Here is a 22,312-nt window from a genome sequence, read left to right as displayed (position 1 = left end):
CCAGGGGTCTCATGTTGTTGTGGTCCTATTCCAGGGGTCTGATGTTGTTGTGGTCCTATTCCAGGGGTCTCATGTTGTTGTGTTCCTATTCCAGGGGTCTCATGTTGTTGTGGTCCTGTTCCAGGGGTCTCATGTTGTTGTGGTCCTGTTTCAGGGGTCTCATGTTGTTGTGGTCCTGTTTCAGGGGTCTGATGTTGTTGTGTTCCTATTCCAGGGGTCTCATGTTGTTGTGGTCCTGTTCCAGGGGTCTCATGTTGTTGTGGTCCTGTTTCAGGGGTCTGATGTTGTTGTGTTCCTATTCCAGGGGTCTGATGTTGTTGTGGTCCTGTTCCAAGGGTCTCATGTTGTTGTGTTCCTATTCCAGGGGTCTCATGTTGTTGTGGTCCTGTTTCAGGGGTCTCATGTTGTTGTGGTCCTGTTTCAGGGGTCTCATGTTGTTGTGGTCCTATTCCAGGGGTCTCATGTTGTTGTGGTCCTGTTCCAGGGGTCTCATGTTGTTGTGGTCCTGTTCCAGGGGTCTCATGTTGTTGTGGTCCTGTTTCAGGGGTCTCATGTTGTTGTGGTCCTATTCCAGGGGTCTCATGTTGTTGTGGTCCTTTTTCAGGGGTCTCATGTTGTTGTGGTCCTATTCCAGGGGTCTCATGTTGTTGTGTTCCTGTTCCAGGGGTGAATTTGGGGGTCTTTTGGTCATGTTGTTATCCTGTTCTAACCTGTTTCTCACATCCATCTGGGAAAGCTTCTATAGGAAACGTTTGAGAAAAGGCAGAAACTTTGAAAAAAACGTGATTGGATGAATGTTATGTCACATCTCTATGGGCCATCAGAGCAACAAAACACGTGATGTAGCCGCCATTGAGCTGCGCGTGCACCGCTTTGGAGAAATAATGGAAAATATGGTGATAATAGACATGTTAGTACACAACTTTTGTCATTTTTGAAAAGAAACCAACTCACTGCAGTTCTCTGTTCTTCTTTTAAAAAGGAAATGTCATAATAAAACTAGCACTTTAGCAGCATTCACGTTGCTGCTAAAGTGCAGCAAAGTGTTGCTGCTTGTTTACGTCGCCACTCTGCTGTGCCTGAAAGTACTGCCCCTCGTCGCTGATTGGCCCTGTCACATTTCTAACTGGGCCCAAACAGTTCAGAAGGGAGCTTTGAGAGATGGAATAACCAGTGAGAAACAAGGAAAACGGGCGTATCCATCTGCTTTCCAAAGGATCCTGTTCAGGGTCCTTTGGTGATGTTGTCATCCTGTTTGGGGGGTTTGTGGGGATGTTATCCTGTTCCAGGGGTCTTTGGTGATGTTGTTGTCCTGTTTGGGGGGTTTGTGGGGATGTTGTCCTGTTCCAGGGGTCTTTGGTGATGTTGTCGTCCTGTTTGGGGGGGGGGGGGGGTTGTGGTGTTGTTATCCTGTTCCAGGGGTCTTTGGTGATGTTGTTGTCCTGTTTGGGGGGTTTGTGGGGATGTTATCCTGTTCCAGGGGTCTTTGGTGATGTTGTTGTCCTGTTTGGGGGGTTTGTGGGGATGTTGTCCTGTTCCAGGGGTCTTTGGTGATGTTGTCGTCCTGTTTGGGGGGTTTGTGGGGATGTTGTCCTGTTCCAGGGGTCTTTGGTGATGTTGTTGTCCTGTTTGGGGGGTTTGTGGGGATGTTGTCCTGTTCCAGGGGTCTTTGGTGATGTTGTCGTCCTGTTTGGGGGGGGGGTTGTGGTGTTGTTATCCTGTTCCAGGGGTCTTTGGTGATGTTGTCGTCCTGTTTGGGGGGGGGGTTGTGGTGTTGTTATCCTGTTCCAGGGGTCTTTGGTGATGTTGTTGTCCTGTTTGGGGGGTTTGTGGGGTTGTTATCCTGTAGGTGGGTTTGGCCTTTTGGCTCAGTGGAACCCCCTACAATATTGACCAAAATCTCCACAGTAGGCTTAAGCTTGGATTTTGAAATTTCAGGCCATATGTATCATCTCAGGATTTATAGAAAAGTGTTTGGGACTATACCTTTAAATGAACAGGAAGGCTGCCTTTTTAATTTTTGTAAAACTGGGGATATTAGACACCTTAGGGCATTTATACAAACAACAGCACCTTAGAGACATAACAAGAAGACAAAACACAGATGAGATGTCATTCATGATGTTTGTTCTTCAAAGGGTGTGGCCAGGGTGATTTCTTTTGTTTGCCATAAAACAGGAAGTACAATTCTCAGGTCTAGAATATGTGTAGAGCTTTGAAACATGGTAAACATTCACTGAAGGATTGATATTGATTTTGTTGGAGGGCAGAGCATAACGGCTCAGTGGCGCCCACTACAGTATTTTCAAAAAATCATTTGGCATGCTACACCAAAAAATGTAAAATTGGTCACTCATGTCTGGCAGAGTCCCTTCAAATGGCATTTTCACATATATTCTAAGGTCAACAGGATATTCTCAGTTTCTTTTTTGTGATTAAAAATGGCTAAAATGTTCAGAGTTCCTCCTACTATGTACTCTCAGGTACACTTCTCAGGTAAACCGGGTCACTTTAGGACAGATTATTAAATGAAAGTGTGACTGTTTCCTTCTCCTTATCTGTCACTGAGCAGGAAGTTAATAAAACATTACAGACAACCATAGCACTTTAACCAACAACAAACAATAAACTCCTTCTACTTATCTAACAGACTGTATCAATAGATTACAGACTGTATCAATAGATTACAGACTGTATCAATAGATTACAGACTGTATCAATACATAACAGACTGTATCAATAGGTTACAGACTGTATCAATAGGTTACAGACTGTATCAATACATAACAGACTGTATCAATAGATAACAGACTGTATCAATAGGTTACAGACTGTATCAATAGATAACAGACTGTATCAATACATAACAGACTGTATCAATACATAACAGACTGTATCAATACATAACAGACTGTATCAATAGATTACAGACTGTATCAATAGGTTACAGACTGTATCAATAGATAACAGACTGTATCAATAGGTTACAGACTGTATCAATAGATAACAGACTGTATCAATACATAACAGACTGTATCAATACATAACAGACTGTATCAATAGATTACAGACTGCATCAATACATAACAGACTGTATCAATAGATAACAGACTGTATCAATAGATTACAGACTGTATCAATACATAACAGACTGTATCAATAGATTACAGACTGTATCAATAGGTTACAGACTGTATCAATAGATAACAGACTGTATCAATAGGTTACAGACTGTATCAATAGATAACAGACTGTATCAATAGATAACAGACTGTATCAATAGATAACAGACTGTATCAATAGATTACAGACTGTATCAATAGGTTACAGACTGTATCAATAGGTTACAGACTGTATCAATAGATAACAGACTGTATCAATAGGTTACAGACTGTATCAATAGATAACAGACTGTATCAATACATAACAGACTGTATCAATACATAACAGACTGTATCAATAGATTACAGACTGCATCAATACATAACAGACTGTATCAATAGATAACAGACTGTATCAATAGATTACAGACTGTATCAATACATAACAGACTGTATCAATAGATTACAGACTGTATCAATAGATTACAGACCGTATCAATAGATTACAGACTGCATCAATAGATTACAGACTGCATCAATAGATTACAGACTGTATCAATAGATTACAGACTGTATCAATAGATTACAGACTGCATCAATTGATTACAGACTGTATCAATAGATTACAGACTGCATCAATAGATTACAGACTGCATCAATAGATTACAGACTGTATCAATAGATTACAGACTGTATCAATAGATTACAGACTGTATCAATAGATTACAGACTGTATCAATACATAACAGACTGTATCAATAGATTACAGACTGTATCAATAGATAACAGACTGTATCAATAGATTACAGACTGTATCAATACATAACAGACTGTATCAATAGATTACAGACTGTATCAATAGGTTACAGACTGTATCAATAGATTACAGACTGTATCAATACATAACAGACTGTATCAATAGGTTACAGACTGTATCAATAGATTACAGACTGTATCAATAGATAACAGACTGTATCAATAGTTTACAGACTGTATCAATAGGTTACAGACTGTATCAATAGGTTACAGACTGTATCAATAGATAACAGACTGTATCAATAGATTACAGACTGTATCAATAGATTACAGACTGTATCAATAGATTACAGACTGTATCAATAGATAACAGACTGTATCAATAGATTACAGACTGTATCAATAGATTACAGACTGTATCAATAGGTTACAGACTGTATCAATAGATTACAGACTGTATCAATAGGTTACAGACTGTATCAATAGATTACAGACTGTATCAATAGGTTACAGACTGTATCAATAGGTTACAGACTGTATCAATAGGTTACAGACTGTATCAATAGATTACAGACTGTATCAATAGATAACAGACTGTATCAATAGATTACAGACTGTATCAATAGATTACAGACTGTATCAATAGATTACAGACTGTATCAATAGATAACAGACTGTATCAATAGATTACAGACTGTATCAATAGATTACAGACTGTATCAATAGATTACAGACTGTATCAATAGATAACAGACTGTATCAATAGATTACAGACTGTATCAATAGATTACAGACTGTATCAATAAATTACAGACTGTATCAATAGGTTACAGACTGTATCAATAGATTACAGACTATCAATAGATTACAGACTGTATCAATAGATAACAGACTGTATCAATAGATTACAGACTGTATCAATAGATTACAGACTGTATCAATAGATTACAGACTGTATCAATAGATTACAGACTGTATCAATAAATTACAGACTGTATCAATAGGTTACAGACTGTATCAATAGATTACAGACTGTATCAATAGATAACAGACTGTATCAATAGGTTACAGACTGTATCAATAGATTACAGACTGTATCAATAGATTACAGACTGTATCAATAGATAACAGACTGTATCAATAGATTACAGACTGTATCAATAGATAACAGACTGTATCAATAGATTACAGACTGTATCAATAAATTACAGACTGTATCAATAGGTTACAGACTGTATCAATAGATTACAGACTGTATCAATAGGTTACAGACTGTATCAATAGGTTACAGACTGTATCAATAGATTACAGACTGTATCAATAGGTTACAGACTGTATCAATAGGTTACAGACTGTATCAATAGGGTTAGGGTTAGCAGGGTAACCCACTGAGCTATCCAGCGTCTCAGCTGGTAGCTGAGAGGAAGATCAGTAGAGGAGGGAGGAACTTTCTCCCAAGTTGGGCGGGCCAACCAAACCTGGGGGCAAGGTTTGCTCCCCACATGAGGTCACCAGGGTAAAATCCTGAGAACGGCTTGTTTCAGCACACATTTTCTGAAAGAGTGAGAAATGGAAGGGGGACAGGATTTTTTAGTATTTGAGGACAGGGGCACATTTTTTTGTTATAGAAGCCTGAGAAGTGATTTTTGCATAATATGTCCCCTTTAAGACTGTATGAATCAATCACAGACTATATTAATAGATCAGTGACTCTGTGTAATCACATGAGTGCCACCAGCTCTATTGAATAGGAGCCAGAACAAAAACCAGAACCATTACAGAGACAAAGAGGACTGGGATGAGGATGTCTGCAGGTAGGGCTTTTGTGAGGGACCAGTCCAAGTCATATTACTGGGTCAGGTCTCTGAGATGGTCTGGTAGGGGTTATGAATGATCGGGGTCATGGTAAAGGGTCAGGTCTCTGAGATGGTCTGGTAGGGGTTATGAATGATCGGGGTCATGTTAAGGGTCAGGTCTCTGAGATGGTCTGGTAGGGGTTATGAATGATCGGGGTCATGGTAAAGGGTCAGGTCTCTGAGATGGTCTGGTAGGGGTTATAAATGACCCTGGTCATGGTAAAGGGTCAGGTCTCTGAGATGGTCTGGTAGGGGTTATAAATGACCCTGGTCATGGTAAAGGGTCAGGTCTCTGAGATGTTCTGGTAGGGGTTATGAATGATCGGGGTCATGGTAAAGGGTCAGGTCTCTGAGATGGTCTGGTATGGGTTATGAAATGGGTTTGGGGGTTTTCGTAATTGTATCCTGTCTCTTAGCTTGTCTTAAGAGCGTTAGCATTGATGCTATTTTTATCTACCTTAGCTCTGTTTGGTGTTAGCTAAAACGGTCAGTCAGTGTTAACGGGAGGATTAGAGGTCAAAGGTCAGGCCAGTCAGCTGGGTCAGAGTCTGAGAGAGAGAAAAAGTTCATTGTGTCATTTGTGTAGATGGAAACCTCTGTGATAAAGCTGATCATACAAACACTACACAGTTGTTTGTTGTAGTATTTTATTCTGAGGTTCTAGGCCTGCCCAGAAACCAAAGACTTTAACAGTTCTGTCAGAAAGTTTGAAAACCTTCTGGGTCGCAGATATGACCCAAACTTTTAGAGGTTTTCAAAAATATACAAATGATAACCAAATTAATATTCCCCCATGAAAATGCCATTTTAAAAAAGGATTTACCAACTGCTGTTAAAAAAATAAAAAAGGTTTAACCCAGCTTTCCAATCATCCTAGATTTATTTTGGAGGCTAACATTATTTTACTTTGAACACAGAAACAAAACGATGACCCCCTATAGGATTACCAGGGTCTGAATGATGACCCCCTATAGGACTACCGGGGTCTAAATGATGACCCCCTATAGGACTACCAGGGTCTAAATGATGACCCCCTATAGGACTGCCAGGGTCTAAAGGATAACCCCCCTATAGGACTACCACGATGTAAATGATGACCCCCTGAATATATCGTGTCATAAAAACACCGTCTTAGCGCCCCCTAGTGGTATGAGGACATGTCATGTTTTTTCTTTTGGAAGTAAACTTAATGATTTTGTTTAATTTAATTATTATATTTCTTTTGTTTCCAGGTCAGGATGCAGCCGTCTAGGTGGTTGCTAGGTGTTGGTCTGTGGTTGCTATGCATCATAGAGGTCAGGACTGCAACTTTTAAACTGGCTCTGATTGGACCGTGGACATGTGACCCCATGTTCTCCAGAGCAATGCCAACAGCAGCGGCTAACCTGGCATTGTCCCGTTTACGGAGTGACAGCGGGCTGAGCCGAGGGTACTGGTACGACGTCAAACTATTGGATGAAGACTGCTCCGCCTCCAAAGGTTGGTCAGCCAATCACAACATTTCTCAGGCAAAACAAATAAAACATTAAATGTTAGGTTTAACTAAGCCTAAACCTTTGCAAGGGTCAGGGTTGTGGTTATTTAACTCTGACCTATCTAATCCTAACCCTGATGTTTTTAAGGGCCCTTGTCTTTTTTGTAAACACATTTAATGTTGATGACATGTTGTACTGGACTCCAAACTTTCGAAAGCTTTTTTTTATTGTGTTTTTACGTGTTTTTAATGTTATTTTCTATTTTATTCTATTTTTAGCACTCACAGAACTTGGGGATATGGAGGGCTATGGACACGCCTACATCGGACCCTTTAACCCTGCCCTCTGCCATGCTGCTTCCTTATTTACTGAACACTGGGAGGCGGGGCTTGCCTCCCCAGGCTGTCTTGATGCTGATTGGCCAAACCTTCCACCCATTGTGCCTCCAAGCAAAGTCCTTTTCACTGTGCTGAGGTTCTTTAGATGGGCTCACGTTGGCATCATCTCAGGTAAGGGGTGTGACCTCACAAAAACACAGGTCAAACTATCAACTCACCTAACCAACCTTTACTACCTAACTAACACTATCTATCTTACCCTTACCACTTAACTATCCATAACTACCCACCTAATCCTGACTACCTACCCACCTAATCTGACTACCTACCCACCTAATCTGACTACTGACCCACCTAATTCCGACTACCTACCCACCTAACCTGACTACCTACCCACCTTATCCTGACTACCTACCCACCTAATCCTGACTACCTACCCACCTAATCTGACTACCTACCCACCTAATCCTGACTACCTACCCACCTAATCCTGACTTTCTACCCACCTAATCCTGACTTCCCACCCACCTAATCCTGACTACCTAACCACCTAATCCTGACTACCTACCCACCTAATCTGACTACCTACCCACCTAATCCTGACTACCTACCCACCTAATCCTGACTACCTACCCACCTAATCTGACTACCTACCCACCTAATCCTGACTTCCTACCCACCTTACCTGACTACCTACCCACCTAATCCTGACTATCTACCCACCTAATCCTGATTTCCTACCCACCTAATCCTGACTACCTACCCACCTAATCCTGATTTCCTACCCACCTAATCCTGACTACCTACCCACCTAATCCTGACTACCTAACCACCTAATCCTGACTTCCTACCCACCTAATCCTGATTTCCTACCCACCTAATCCTGACTATCTACCCACCTAATCCTGATTTCCTACCCACCTAATCCTGACTACCTACCCACCTAATCCTGACTACCTACCCACCTAATCCTGATTTCCTACCCACCTAATCCTGACTACCTACCCACCTAATCCTGACTACCTACCCACCTAATCCTGATTTCCTACCCACCTAATCCTGACTATCTACCCACCTAATCCTGACTATCTACCCACCTAATCCTGACTTTCTACCCACCTGATTCTGACTACCTAACTAACGAACCCTCACTACCTTAAAAACCCTAACTGCAATTTCTGAAATAATAGACAAGCAATAAAGAAATAAAGAATGTTCAGAAAAAATATTGATAAATGTAATTAATTTTAAAGTATTCATGTTATTGCACATTTTTTTTGATACATTCTAATATGACGTACTGGCATTATTGTACATTTGAGTTAAAAAAGCAATAAATAAGAAAAAAGGAATAATAGAAAAAAAAATATTAATGATAAATGTAATTTAACAAAGTATCAGTGTTATTGTACCATTGTCCTAATGCATGTTAATATAAAGAAATGGTGTTTTGCAGATTTTTTCACAAAACTCTCTAACATGAAGTACTGCTGATATTGTGCATTTGTCTTAATCCTAGTGTAAAGTCCTAGAGTTCTTGCACATTTGTCCTAAAACATTGTTGCACATTAGCAAAAGGGTTAGCCTTCCAATTACAGTGACCCTGTCCAGCTGCCCCACTGAAGCTTCCCAATGTGTATCATGATTTTATGAATGATAATGGTTTATCCCTGTCTCTTCCTGTCAGCTCCATCAGACCTGTGGGAGGGCACCGGACAGGAAGTAGCTTCTGCACTAAGGGCTCTGGGACTGCCGATTGGTCCAGTGGTTACCATGGAAACAAAGACAAATGGCGGGCCCCGTGAGGCACTCAGAGCAATACGAGATGCAGACAGGGTCAAAGGTCAGAGTTCACAGAAAAATCTAATGGCTGAACATAAAAATTTTTAAAGGATAACTTACACCATAAAATCTTTATCTACTTTTACCTCCTGATTTCTGGGCTTAACACAGATTTATCCTCCATCATGTTTTTCTCTCAGTGATTATCATGTGCATGTCCTCTGTCCTGATTGGTGGAGAGGACCAGCGAGAGCTTCTATTGGCTGCCCTGGACATGGGGATGGTTGCTGACGGTTATGTGTTTATTCCATACGATGCCCTGTTGTATGCCATGCCATACCAGGTGACCTTAACAATAACCCTATATGCCATGCCGTACAAGGTGACCCTAGCTAATAACCAATGCAATTTCATACCAGATAGACTGATAGACTTCCCTGATAGACTGCAGTCATACGCCCCCCCCCCCCCCACACACACAATAAACTGCCCTAACAGACCACCCTGATTATTTACCACCTTGTAAACCACCCTGATAGACCACCCTAAAAAAATTGCCCTGATAAGCTGCCCTGATAGACCACTCTGTTATACCGCCCTTATGGACCTCCTTAATTTCTTTGAAGAACTGCCCTGATAGACCTCCTTGATAAACTGCCCTGATAGACCTTCTTGATAAACTGCCCTGATAGACCTCCTTGATAAACTGCCCTGATAGACCTCCTTGATAAACCACACTGATAGACCTCCTTGATAAACTGCTCTGATAGACCTCCTTGATAAACTGCTCTGATAGACCTTCTTGATAAACTGCCCTGATAGACCTTCTTGATAAACTGCCCTGATAGACCTCCTTGATAAACTGCCCTGATAGACCTTCTTGATAAACTGCCCTGATAGACCTCCTTGATAAACTGCCCTGATAGACCTCCTTGATAAACTGAACTGATAGACCTCTTTGATAAACCACACTGATAGACCTCCTTGATAAACTGCCCTGATAGACCTCCTTGATAAACTGCCCTGATAGACCTCCTTGATAAACTGTCTTGATAAACCACACTGCCCTGATAGACCTCCTTGATATACTGCCATGATAGACCTCCTTGATAAACTGCCCTGATAAACCACACTGATAGACCTCCTTGATAAACTGCCCTGATAGACCTCCTTTATAAACTGTCCTGATAGACCTCCTTTATAAACTGCCCTGATAGACCTCCTTTATAAACTGCCCTGATAGACCTCCTTGATAAACTGCCCTGATAAACCACACTGATAGACCTCCTTGATAAACTGCCCTGATAGACCTCCTTTATAAACTGTCCTGATAGACCTCCTTTATAAACTGCCCTGATAGACCTCCTTGATAAACTGCCCTGATAGACCTCCTTTATAAACTGTCTTGATAAACCACACTGCTCTGATAGACCTCCTTGATAAACTGCCCTGATAGACCTCCTTTATAAACTGCCCTGATAGACCTCCTTGATGAACTGTCTTGATAAACCACACTGCTCTGATAGACCTCCTTTATAAACTGCCCTGATAGACCTTCTTGATAAACTGTCTTGATAAACCACACTGATAGACCTCCTTGATAAACTGCCCTGATAGACCTTCCTGATAGACAGCCCTTTTAGACAGCCTGGACCTTATAGACCTTCCAGATAGACTGCTCTGATAGACTGCTCTGATAGACCTGAGATGATGCTGCAGAGCCACAAACACGAACTTGTCCCAAGTTTTATGAAACATGTCACAGGCAACAAATTCAAATTGGATGTTTCCAGAAATGATGAGAAGTCCAAGTCTATCATTTTACACACATCCTGGCTATTTATTTTGTGTTTTCCTGAATAACATAAAGAGGAAGTTCCCTTTCAAATTAAAGCTGACATTCACTCTTCCCTTTAATCAGGAGATGGTATTTCCTCAGCTGACCAACAGCACAAAGCTTCGCCATGCCTACAGCGCTGTCCTGACTGTAACCATGGCATCAGACTTAAATTTCTATGAAGCCTTCCGTGAAGCTCAGCTTAGTCGAGAGATCCGCTCGGCCGTCAGCGCCACTGAGGTAATGCACAAAGAAGTACACAACTTTGAATGCATAACAGCCAGTAATACTCATGATCAATCTTTGATTATCTAATCAATCGTATCAAAGCTGGTGTTGAGGTCATTTTGTCCTGAACTTTGTCTGCAGGTGTCTCCGTTTTTTGGGACCATCTTTAACATGGTCTACTTTGTCGCCAAAGCGGTGGAGGAGCGTCGTCAAGCAGGAGGTGGACACTGGGTGACAGGCAATCAGCTCGTCCACTCAGACGGGGGCTTCGAATTTCAGGGTTTCAACCAGGTAACCTGTGACATTACTGTCACCTGTGTCCGCAGAGAAATTCAACATTTAGCTTTTAAATGGTAAAAATACAACATACACAAAAAATAAAACTAAAATTATTAAAATTCAGTAGTTAATTCTGAGCATTTCCTGTTTTATTTTGTAGTTCTTATTTCCGTTCATGTCAGTAGTCTTATCTGCGTCACTAGTCTCTCACCTGTTGGACAGGTAACCGACAGGTGAGCTCTTCAATAGGTGACCTGTGGGACAGACCACAGCTCCTGAGCTCAGTGTATCTTTATCTGGTTAAATAAATGTAAAAAACAAAACTTTGTTTGTTCGTTGATTTCCTTTGATCTCATTATTTTTCATCTGCTCATCTTCCTGCTCTTGTGCTTTTACACTGCTGACAGCTCGCTCTTTTTTCCAGATGTTGTATGGGGGAAAGGAGGGGCGTGGTCTCCAGGCCAGGTATGTGGTGTTGGACAGCGATGGAGACCATCTAGTGCCGACTCACTCTCTGGCTCCGACACACACAGACGGGGTGGTTGGGGGTCTGAGACGGCTGAGTCGCTCCTTTACCTTCCCAGGAGGAAAACCCCCCTCCGCCAGCTTCTGTTGGTTTGACCCGGATGAAGCCTGCAGTGGTGGTGCGTTCACTGACCTACAGGAGGAGTGGGATTCTTTAAGTGATGGGGTGTTGGGGAATTGCTGGGAAAGTTCAGGCCTTGTTTTAGGTGATATTTATTTTTCTACAGGTTTGGACTCAGCGACCATGTTTTTTATCTTCCTACTGCTCGTCGCTCTGATTGCTGCCTTCCTATTCTGGATCAAGTAAGTACAACCCCACATATAAATCTAGCAGATGTTTGACCAAAAATACAAATCTTATGAGAAATACTTCTGCTGTTCCAATGGAGTGTGTTTGTGTTTACAGGAAGTACAAGAGGACAGCGAACATGACCAAACTGATCCTAACGCTGGATGACATTGTCTTCATCGACACACAAGTCAGCAGGAAGGTCAGAGACAAGTCTTCAGATAGAAACGTCTAAATTAGAACTATGCTAGCAGTGGGAAAACCTTCGCTGAGCCTCAACACTGTTAGCAGAGCCTCAACACTGTTAGCAGAGCCTCGACACAGTTAGCAGAGCCTCGACACAGTTAGCAGAGCCTCAACACTGTTAGCAGAGCCTCGACACAGTTAGCAGAGCCTCGACACAGTTAGCAGAGCCTCGACACTGTTAGCAGGTCCTCAACACTGTTAGCAGGTCCTCAACACTGTTAGCAGAGCCTCAACACTGTTAGCAGAGCCTCGACACTGTTAGCAGAGCCTCAACACAGTTAGCAGAGCCTCAACACTGTTAGCAGACTGATATATTTATAGATTGAATTGTTGTTGAGGCCTTTTTTTTTCTTTTTCATTGTTTATCAAGGATGATCAAAGAACTTTGATATTGATATTATTTTGACACTATAAAATGTGTTGATCTACTTGTTGTGTTTTTTGGCATCTTGGTTTGTTGACAGTAGGAAAGTTGCTGATATATTCCCTGCTTTCTAGAAACTCAATGACGAGTCCATCATGAGGAGTCTTCTGGAGATAAAGACTCCATTTAAATCAATCGCTCGGAGCTACATCTTGACAACTCCTGAGAGCTCCAACATCGGAATACTAGAGGTACGAAGGAACACACTAAGTCTACCCATCCTTTACCTACCCAATGGCTGCTCTACCATCTGTTAACATTTTTATCTGTTAACTCTACCATCTGTTAACACTTTTATCTGATAACTCTACCATCTGTTAACATTTTTATCTGATAACTCTACCATCTGTTAACATTTTATCTGATAACTCTTCCATCTGTTAACATTTTATTTCCCGTCCTTAACCTCGCTAACTCTGCTCTGTGATTGGTGTTTCTGTTGTCAGGGTGACTGGGTTTGGCTTAAGAAGATTCCAGCTGAGACAACGATTACATCTGTGAAACAAAACACTCAGAACCTGTTTCACCAGGTACAAACTTAAGTAATTCAATAAAACAGATCAACTTTATCTTTAATATCAGTGGGTTTGGATGCACTTGATTGGGACTATTTAATACTGAAGGTCAGTTCTCCAACCATCAAACTCTGCTACTAGTGTATGAATGAGGAGTGAATGGGGAGGTTACATCTGTGGGAAAAACCACTCTGAGTAGTCAGATGACCAGAGAAAATATATCTAACATTACATGAAATATATCTAAAATTACAGTAAATATATCTGAAATTACATGAAATATATCTACCCTTATGGCAAATATATTTAAAGTTACATGAAATATATATCTAACATTACAGCAAATATATCTAACATTACAGCAAATATATCTAAAATTACATTATATACATCTAACATTACAGCAAATATATCTAAAATTACATTATATACATCTAACATTACAGCAAATATATCTAAAATTACATTATATACATCTAACATTACAGCAAATATATCTAAAATTACATTATATACATCTAACATTACAGCAAATATATCTAAAATTACGTTATATACATCTAACATTACAGCAAATATATCTAAAATTACGTTATATACATCTAACATTACAGCAAATATATCTAAAATTACATTATATATATCTAACATTACAGCAAATATATCTAAAATTACATTATATACATCTAACATTACAGCAAATATATCTAAAATTACATTAAATATATATGCCTTAGCAGCAAATATGTCCAACATTAAAGAAAATACATCCAACAGTAGTTATAGTAGATACTGGAGATATTGGAATTCCCCCCTGTGGGACTAATAAAAGAATATCTTATCTTAGTCACAGTAAATATCTTTAACTTTTGTGTAAATACGCATATCTGCGATCCATATTCATTTAACGCAATAACATTTACTCTGGAGAAATCCAGCACACATCTAGCATTAGATGGGAAAAGCAGGTGATTTGTTAGGCCATATTCTGTTTCACTGAAACAAACTGAATTTTAAAATTTGACCGAATGTTAAGAAATGAATGCCTAACATTTTCATCTTTACTTTTATTATATATGTTTGATTAAAATATATCGACCTGTTTTTCCTTTCATTATCAGCTGAGGGACATGAGACATGAGAACTTGAATCTGTACCTGGGTCTGTTCCTCGACTCTGGGATCTTTGCTCTGGTGGTCGAACACTGTCCTCGAGGAAGTCTGGCCGACCTGCTGGCAGACGGAAACATGAGGCTTGACTGGATGTTCAAAAGTTCACTGCTCATGGACCTCATCAAGGTACTAAAACTGCAGCCAGTGGACTAACACTGCCACTAATACTACTACTACAAGTAAATATCAATAATAATAGTAATAATAGTAGTAATAAGAAATAATGAATTAGCACTACTTCAGCCAGTGGACTACTACTACAACTTAATATCCACAGTATACAGCCAGTGGTCTGGGTAAGGGTTAGATGGTACTCATAACCCTACTACCAATGCTATTATAGAACTACTACTTTTATTTCTAAAATCTGAACTACCCAACCCCCTGCTGGTAGCTCTGCTGATATAAACTCTGAACTGGACTGGATATTTTCCCCCGTTTGAGCTCTTAATCAAAGACTCCTGTTTGACTTCAAAGTAAAAGTCTTAGATTGCATAGTTTTAGTCCCACAGACAAGGAGATAAAATATGTTTTCATGCTTCCATTCAAACTTTAAGCTGAATTTTAATTAAACAGATATTTGTTGTTTCAAAATTAAAATGTGTTGATTTTAATCACAAACCTCTCTCCGTGTTTCAGGGGATGAAGTACCTCCACCTTCGCGGTCTCAGTCATGGGAGACTGAAGTCCACTAACTGTTTAGTAGACGGACGCTTTGTTTTGAAAATCACAGACTACGGACTTCCTATGATCCTTCACTCCCTGAGTCTGAGCATTCATGAAGACCCTCAAGGTAAAACTGCATAATCCTAACACTGGAGCTTTATTTTCCTAGCCTGACTGTGGATCGGTCTGAACCTCACCAGTGGGCCCTTCACCACCTGTGGGGTTTGGCATGGGTTCTGGACTGCAGCAGGAGGAATGTCTGACTTTTGGGATGTGGAACATCTCCTCTTTGGCAGAGGAAGCATCAGGACTGGTTTTGGGCATTGGAGCATTAAAAGCTAGATAGCTGGACTCATGTTCATACACATAACCAACTGTGGGGCCATACTCCTGGAGTGGGGCTGGGCTCTACTTTTCTGGAGTTGTAAAGGTGTGAGACACTGGCTGGTAGGGATACTTACAAGCTTCTCAGCTGATTGTTGGAGTTTTCCTGGGGGACAAGAGGGTTTTTTTCTTCGTGGCTTCAGGTCTCAGGCAGGAAGGCTTGGACTCTTAGCACATCGTATGTAGGCACCAGACAGCAGTTTGAGCACTCAGCCTTCTGGGGGTTTCTGGACAGGGTGGTGGAAGGGGTTTCTGCCTGAGGACTTCCTAGCTGGGGAGCAAGATGATGAATGCGTGGATGGATGGATGCATGGATGGATGGATGCTTGGATGGATGGATGGATGCTTGGATGGATGGATGGATGCTTGGATGGATGGATGGTTGATGGATGGATGGATGGATGGATGTCTGCCAACCCATTTGCCTAGAGAAAGAAATCTGTAATCCAACCTCCCTCTTTGTCTCCTGCTTTCTGTCTTCCACTGTCTCCTTCCTGTCTGTCACTTCCTGTCTGTCTCCTTCCATTCTGTCACTTCCTGTCTGGCTTCTTCCTGTTTGTCCCTCAGAGTTGCTGTGGACAGCCCCAGAGCTCTTGAGGAATCCGATTCGAGGAGGAACATTTGCTGGAGATGTTTTTAGTTTCTCCATCATCATACAGGAGGTTATCTCACGCACGCTGCCCTACTCCATGATGGACATGCCCGCCCATGGTGAGACAGCATACCAATCTTCGTGTCAGACTTCCTGTCTGTCTATCTTACTTCCTGTCAGTCCATCTTCCTGACTCCCTTCCTGTCTGACCTTCTGTCTAGCCGACCTCCTGTCTTTCTGACTTCCTGTCCAATTTTCCGTCTGCCCTGCAGAGATCGTGGACCGCCTGAAGAACCCCCCTCCTCAGTGCCGGCCCCTGGTCTCGGTGGATGAGGCCCCTGCTGAGTGTCTCAGTCTGATGAACGATTGTTGGAATGAAGATCCGAGTAAACGACCAAACTTTGACGAGGTCTTTAAACAGGTGAGGGATGCAGGTGCTGCCCCCAGCTGGCTAAAATCAGATTTTATGGTTTTACTTCCAGCTCAGTTTAAGGGTTGAGGGTTTTAGTTTTAGGTCAAACAACCTTATTGATTGATTGATTGACAGGAGTCCAACCATCTGCTTCTGCCTGTTCTCAGTTCCGGGGCATTAACCGGGGTAAGCGGGCGAACATCATTGACTCCATGCTGCGGATGTTGGAGCAGTACAGTTCAAACCTGGAGGATCTGATCAGAGAGCGAACTGATGAGCTGGAGGTGGAGAGGAACAAGACTGAGAAGCTTGTTGGACAGCTGCTGCCAAAGTAAGACACATTGCTCTTCAAAATTTAAGTGTTCGCTGTTGACTTCGTGACATGGAGGTGCAGATCCAAGCCTTCTCAATGAGACAGGTTGTTGTTTAAATCCCAGTCGGGGGCTTCTGTTCTGCCTGTTAAGTGGTTTTCCTAAATCTGGGATGATCAGGAAAACTGGAGCTGCTTGCTCAGCCCCCAGCGCAACATTGTGCTATTGTAAAATCCACTGGGTTCACCTGAATTCTTTAACTATTAATGATTTGAATGCATGTTTAAAATTATAGGCCCAATAGTCCACTTTTACCTGTGTGTGGGTGCGACAGCCCAGCCCCTTAGATAAGCAAAGAAATGGCATGGGCTTAGGAGCCCTTAGTGTTAGAGATGATAATAATAATATTAATAATATAAAACATTTAAAAAGGGAAGGAGAAACCTGTTTAAGCACACATAGAAGACCTGTCATAATTTAAGGCTTTTTTAAATAATCACTGGAAAACACTGTGAAAGCAACATGTCGACTGAACAGCAGCAATGTAAAACTCTAACCCTAACCCTACCCTAAAGCCACCAAAACCTTATAAATATAAATATCATAACATATAAAAATACAGAAATAAGGTTAAACACATGACACAAAGGTTAAAAAATGGACAGCTGGAGACTTTTAGGAGCAAAAACAACTGAAAGGTCTTGTGGAACTGGAAAGTGGTTTAGTTGATGTTGTTGTCATTGTGTCTTTGAGGATCTGTCTGCACCGGTCAGAAACACAGAGGCACTGGTCAAATCTACATATTCATTCAATACCTGGCTGATTAATGGGGCACAGAAGATTTTAGCTTGTTTAGTTAAAAGGTTGTAAAACTTTGATTTGCTTACAAGATAATTTATGAGACCTTGAGATATATCTGAATGTTGTCATCAAATTTAAATAAAAAAAATCAAGATTAACCAATGTAACTGTCAAAGACAGTAAACAACTGGAATTTAGAAAGATTGGAGCACTATGTGCAACTACATGTACTATGTGTTTGAACAGCACTAACACACTGATGGTTGGTGTGTAGACTGTCCCTCAGTGTAAGGTATTCATACACATCCACACACTACTATTTAATCTCCAGTAAATAATGATGTATTGTAAAATGCTGTATTACTTTAGTAGGTATGCATTTCAGTTTTATTAACGCAGGGGTAGTAGAGTCCCCCAGCATATTACAGATGAATAAATCTATAGAGTAGATTGATGATAAAAAAAAAAAAAAAAAAAATGAAATTATGAACTCAGTCTCTTTCTGGTTCAGGTCTGTGGCTCAGGCTCTGAAGAAGGGGAAGCCGGTCCAGCCTGAGCATTATTCAGACAGCACTCTCTACTTCAGTGACATTGTTGGATTTACAACTATTTCAGCGCTCAGTGAACCTATTGAGGTAAAACCTGCTGATCAGTATAACCTGAAATTAACCAATGGTGAAGCTCCATTCCTCTAAAGCTGTGTTTGTGGGTGTTTAGGTGGTTGACCTGCTCAATGACCTGTACACGATGTTCGATGCCATCATTGCTCTTCACGACGTCTACAAGGTGAGACATGCTCGTCATGATACTCCAGTAAACGTGGTCTTTTTCTCTGATTAAGCAGAGAATTTAATTGATTATTTAGAGGTTAATTCACTCTCACTCTGCACCTCTGATGGTCCCAGATGGTAGTTCAGGATTCTGGTTCCCTTTTCAGGTGGAAACTATCGGCGATGCCTACATGGTGGCTTCAGGGGTCCCAAACAGAAATGGGAATCGACATGCAGCCGAAGTTGCCAACATGTCTCTGGACATCCTCCACTCCATCGCTGCGTTCAAGATCAGACACATGCCCGAGATAAAAGTCAAAATACGCATCGGCCTTCACAGCGGTATAACACCTCTATCTGAAAACAAAACATTTGGTTAATGTCACAAAGATGTTTGTCTGTGGAGGATTACTGATTCCCTCTAAATCACTGTTACAAATGTCAAAGAAACCTAACCTATCCTCTGCTCCTGTTCCTCGGTTTTTAAATCACCTGCAGGTCCAGTGGTTGCAGGGGTCGTTGGCTTAACGATGCCCAGGTATTGTCTGTTTGGGGATACGGTGACGACAGCATCTCACATGGAAGCTACCGGGCTGCGTGAGTAGGAATGAGTAAAATTGTCATCATTTAAGATGTTGTCACAGCAAAGCAAGAACTATACTCGGGTGGCAGGAAGTGATTTTCTGTTGGACTGGGACTGTCTTTCCTGCCATTCAGATCAACCCTAACCTTAACCCAGCTCATAGAACAGGACCCCTCAGAAACAATTCTTCACTACAGTCTCTAATGTCAGCATTTCCACGAAAGGCATTGAAGGCAAAAGTAAACTGGTTTAACTCCTCGAACTCTAGCTCTGATGAACTAACTTTACGTCCACCTAGAGCTCTAACGGACTAACTTTACTTCCTAACCTAACCCATTACCATTTATCCCTTACTATTGGTCTTCACTTCCTGTCCCCATGTGATGTTAGCATGTCAGTAAGATCATGTGAGTGCAGAGTGAAGTTGAACAACCAGGAACATCAGAATATTTTTTGTATTGTCCAGCCTACAGGATCCACATCAGTCTGAACACAGTGAAGGTCCTGACCAGTCTCAAACTGGGATATCACATCGACACCAGGAAGGCTCAGGTACTCCCGCCTGTCTCATCATCTTTTAAGGGTTGTATTATGCTATGGCACATAAAGGTGTAACGATAGAATAATACATGTTATGGTACTAAAAATGTGTAAAGTTAAGGCTTAAAGAATGGTGTAGCAGTAAATCCTTGTGCAGGTAGGATTATGGAATGTAATGGCACTACAAAGGTGTAAAGCTTGCATTACAAATTATGTTATGTCAGGGTTAGGGTTAAGATAGGGATAGGAAATGCATTGAGACTTAAAAGGTGTAAACACGGGATTATATAATGTTATAGTACTATAAAGATGTAGTGGTAGGGTTATTAAATATTCTGGCACTATAGGTCCAAAAGTAGAGTAATTGAGTGTTACGGCACTGTAACAGTTAAAAGAGAAGAATGATGCATTGTTATGTCACTTTAAAGGTGTTAAGGTAGGGCTAAAGCATGTTTTGCTACTCTTAAGGCTTAAAGGTAGGGTTACAGAATGTTTTGACAAGATAAAGGGTCATAGAACTTCATGGCTCTATAAAGCTGTAGGTTTGTAGAATGTTGTGGCTCTATAAAGCTGTAGGTTTGTAGAATGTTGTGGCTCCATAAAGCTGTAGGGTTGTAGAATGTTGTGGCTCTATAAAGCTGTAGTTTTCAGAATGGTATGGCTCCATAAAGCTGTAGCTTTATAGAATGTTGTGGCTCTTTTAAGCTGTAGGTTTGTAGAATGTTGTGGCTCTATAAAGCTGTAGGTTTGTAGAATGTTGTGGCTCTATAAAGCTGTAGGTTTATAGAATGTTGTGGCTCTATAAAGCTGTAGGTTTCAGAATGGTATGGCTCTATAAAGCTGTAGGTTTGTAGAGTGGTATGGGTCTATAATGGCATTAATGTTTCTTTGTAAAGGTAAAGGGAACCATGGACACCTACTGGTTGGTGGGTCGAGATGGATTCAATAAACCACTTCCTGTTCCTCCAGACTTGACCGGAGGGTAAAATATTTATTTTTTATTTTTTAGAAACACTGGAAAGATAATTTTAAAATCCTCTATCTCCAGCTGTCATCAGGTATAACAAGAAAAACCCCTCCCTCTCTCTCTAACAGGGCCAGTAACCACGGGATCAGCTTGGATGAGATTCCCAAAGAACGCAGACAGAAGTTCCTTGATCGACAGAAGAAGATCAAGAAATGATGCCAACACTCACTCAAACACTCTCTACCTCCAGGACTGTGCTTTAACCGGCCAAAACCCAAACAGACTTCTGAACCATTCAAAGATTACCACTTCCTGTTTATAGCTGAAGGATGCTGGACTGTGATTGGTCAGACACATCCCTCCCTCTTTGTAGATGTTTAGTGGATTTCTGTGCCTAATGTGGTCTAGAATCATCAGGATTATCCTCCACATCAGATTATTGATACAGGTGACCCACCTGATCAACATTTCATTTCCTCTGTGCTGGCCCATTGCATGATGGGATATATCTTTTTAATGTAGTAGTACCAAGTATATCTTTGCTTTTCTCCTTTTCCACTGCTATAATTCTTAGCTGCTAACGCTAATGTTAAAGTGTTCAATTTTATATCAATGATGGTGATTGATAAAACTTTACATACTGATTACTGATGTTAAAGCCATATCCCAAAATGGAGTTTGATAAGGATTAATGAACATGGCCATAAATTTATGGACACCTCCTCTCTCTCTACACCTCCCTCCACTCTCTCTACACCTCCTCTCCTCTCTCTCTCTCTATACCTCCTCTCTCTCTCTCTACACCTCCCTCCTCTCTCTCTCTACACCTCCCTCCTCTCTCTCTACACCTCCTCTCTCTCTGTCTACACCTCTCTCCTCTCTCTCTACACCTCTTCTATCTCTACACCTCCTCTATCTCTACACCTCTCTCCACTCTCTCTACACCTCCCTCCTCTCTCTCTCTACACCTCCTCTCTCTCTCTACACCTCCTCTCTCTCTGTCTACACCTCTCTCCTCTCTCTCTACACCTCCTCTCCCTGCGCTGCATCCCAGCTGTCTTCTCAAACCAACAGCAGCTCCTGTACGTATTGGATGTGTTTCTGGAGCACAGCTCTGAGCAGCTGGAGATAAGAGATCACAGTCTCTGTGGGCTCTGGTGAAATTAGACCTGACACATATCCTGAGAAGAGTGGTGCCTATGCCACGTGCCAGAGACGGACTGAGCATGTGCAGTGGACCTGCTGAGATTGATCATCGTATTTCTCTGGATCAGATCACTGCACAGACAGAGGACATGAAAATTTAGCATGACTTTACTAAATGTTTAGTATTGAGCTGATGATGATCAATTTTGTCTTGATCAATAATAGAAAAGAGAGGATAGTCTAGACCTTTTTGGAAAGTGTCTTCAAAGAACTTTGGTGAAGAATTGAAGCTGCACGAATAAAGTTTGAGTCTTGCA

General features: G+C 41.2%; 1 protein-coding gene across 1 annotated transcript; it reads left to right on the top strand.

Annotated features, from left to right (window-relative positions):
- Window positions 1-6,951: 6,951 nt before the first annotated feature.
- LOC121504669 (retinal guanylyl cyclase 2-like) lies at window positions 6,952-21,397 on the top strand. Its single transcript, XM_041779669.1, has 23 exons — window positions 6,952-7,192; window positions 7,467-7,697; window positions 9,214-9,369; window positions 9,509-9,651; window positions 11,230-11,385; window positions 11,515-11,664; window positions 12,077-12,296; window positions 12,405-12,480; window positions 12,584-12,668; window positions 13,211-13,327; window positions 13,583-13,666; window positions 14,773-14,949; window positions 15,463-15,616; window positions 16,441-16,584; window positions 16,738-16,886; window positions 17,045-17,208; window positions 18,501-18,624; window positions 18,707-18,775; window positions 18,927-19,101; window positions 19,258-19,356; window positions 19,809-19,894; window positions 20,779-20,864; window positions 20,978-21,397. Exons 1-23 carry the CDS (start codon window positions 6,952-6,954, stop codon window positions 21,063-21,065), a joined length of 3,174 nt encoding a protein of 1,057 aa, XP_041635603.1. The 3' UTR covers window positions 21,066-21,397.
- The last annotated feature ends 915 nt before the right edge of the window (window positions 21,398-22,312 follow it).

Source organism: Cheilinus undulatus, linkage group 22 (genome assembly GCF_018320785.1).
Source record: "Cheilinus undulatus linkage group 22, ASM1832078v1, whole genome shotgun sequence".
NCBI classification, from domain to species: domain Eukaryota; kingdom Metazoa; phylum Chordata; class Actinopteri; order Labriformes; family Labridae; genus Cheilinus; species Cheilinus undulatus.
This window is presented reverse-complemented; position numbering and strand designations above follow the sequence as displayed.

Coding starts and splice junctions, on each gene's coding strand:
- LOC121504669 (XM_041779669.1), top strand. CDS start 6,952: ATGCAGCCGTCTAGGTGGTTGCTAGGTGTTGGTCTGTGGTTGCTATGC. Junction 11,386..11,514: donor CGGCCGTCAGCGCCACTGAG/GTAATGCACAAA, acceptor CTTTGTCTGCAG/GTGTCTCCGTTTTTTGGGAC. Junction 14,950..15,462: donor TGCTCATGGACCTCATCAAG/GTACTAAAACTG, acceptor TCCGTGTTTCAG/GGGATGAAGTACCTCCACCT.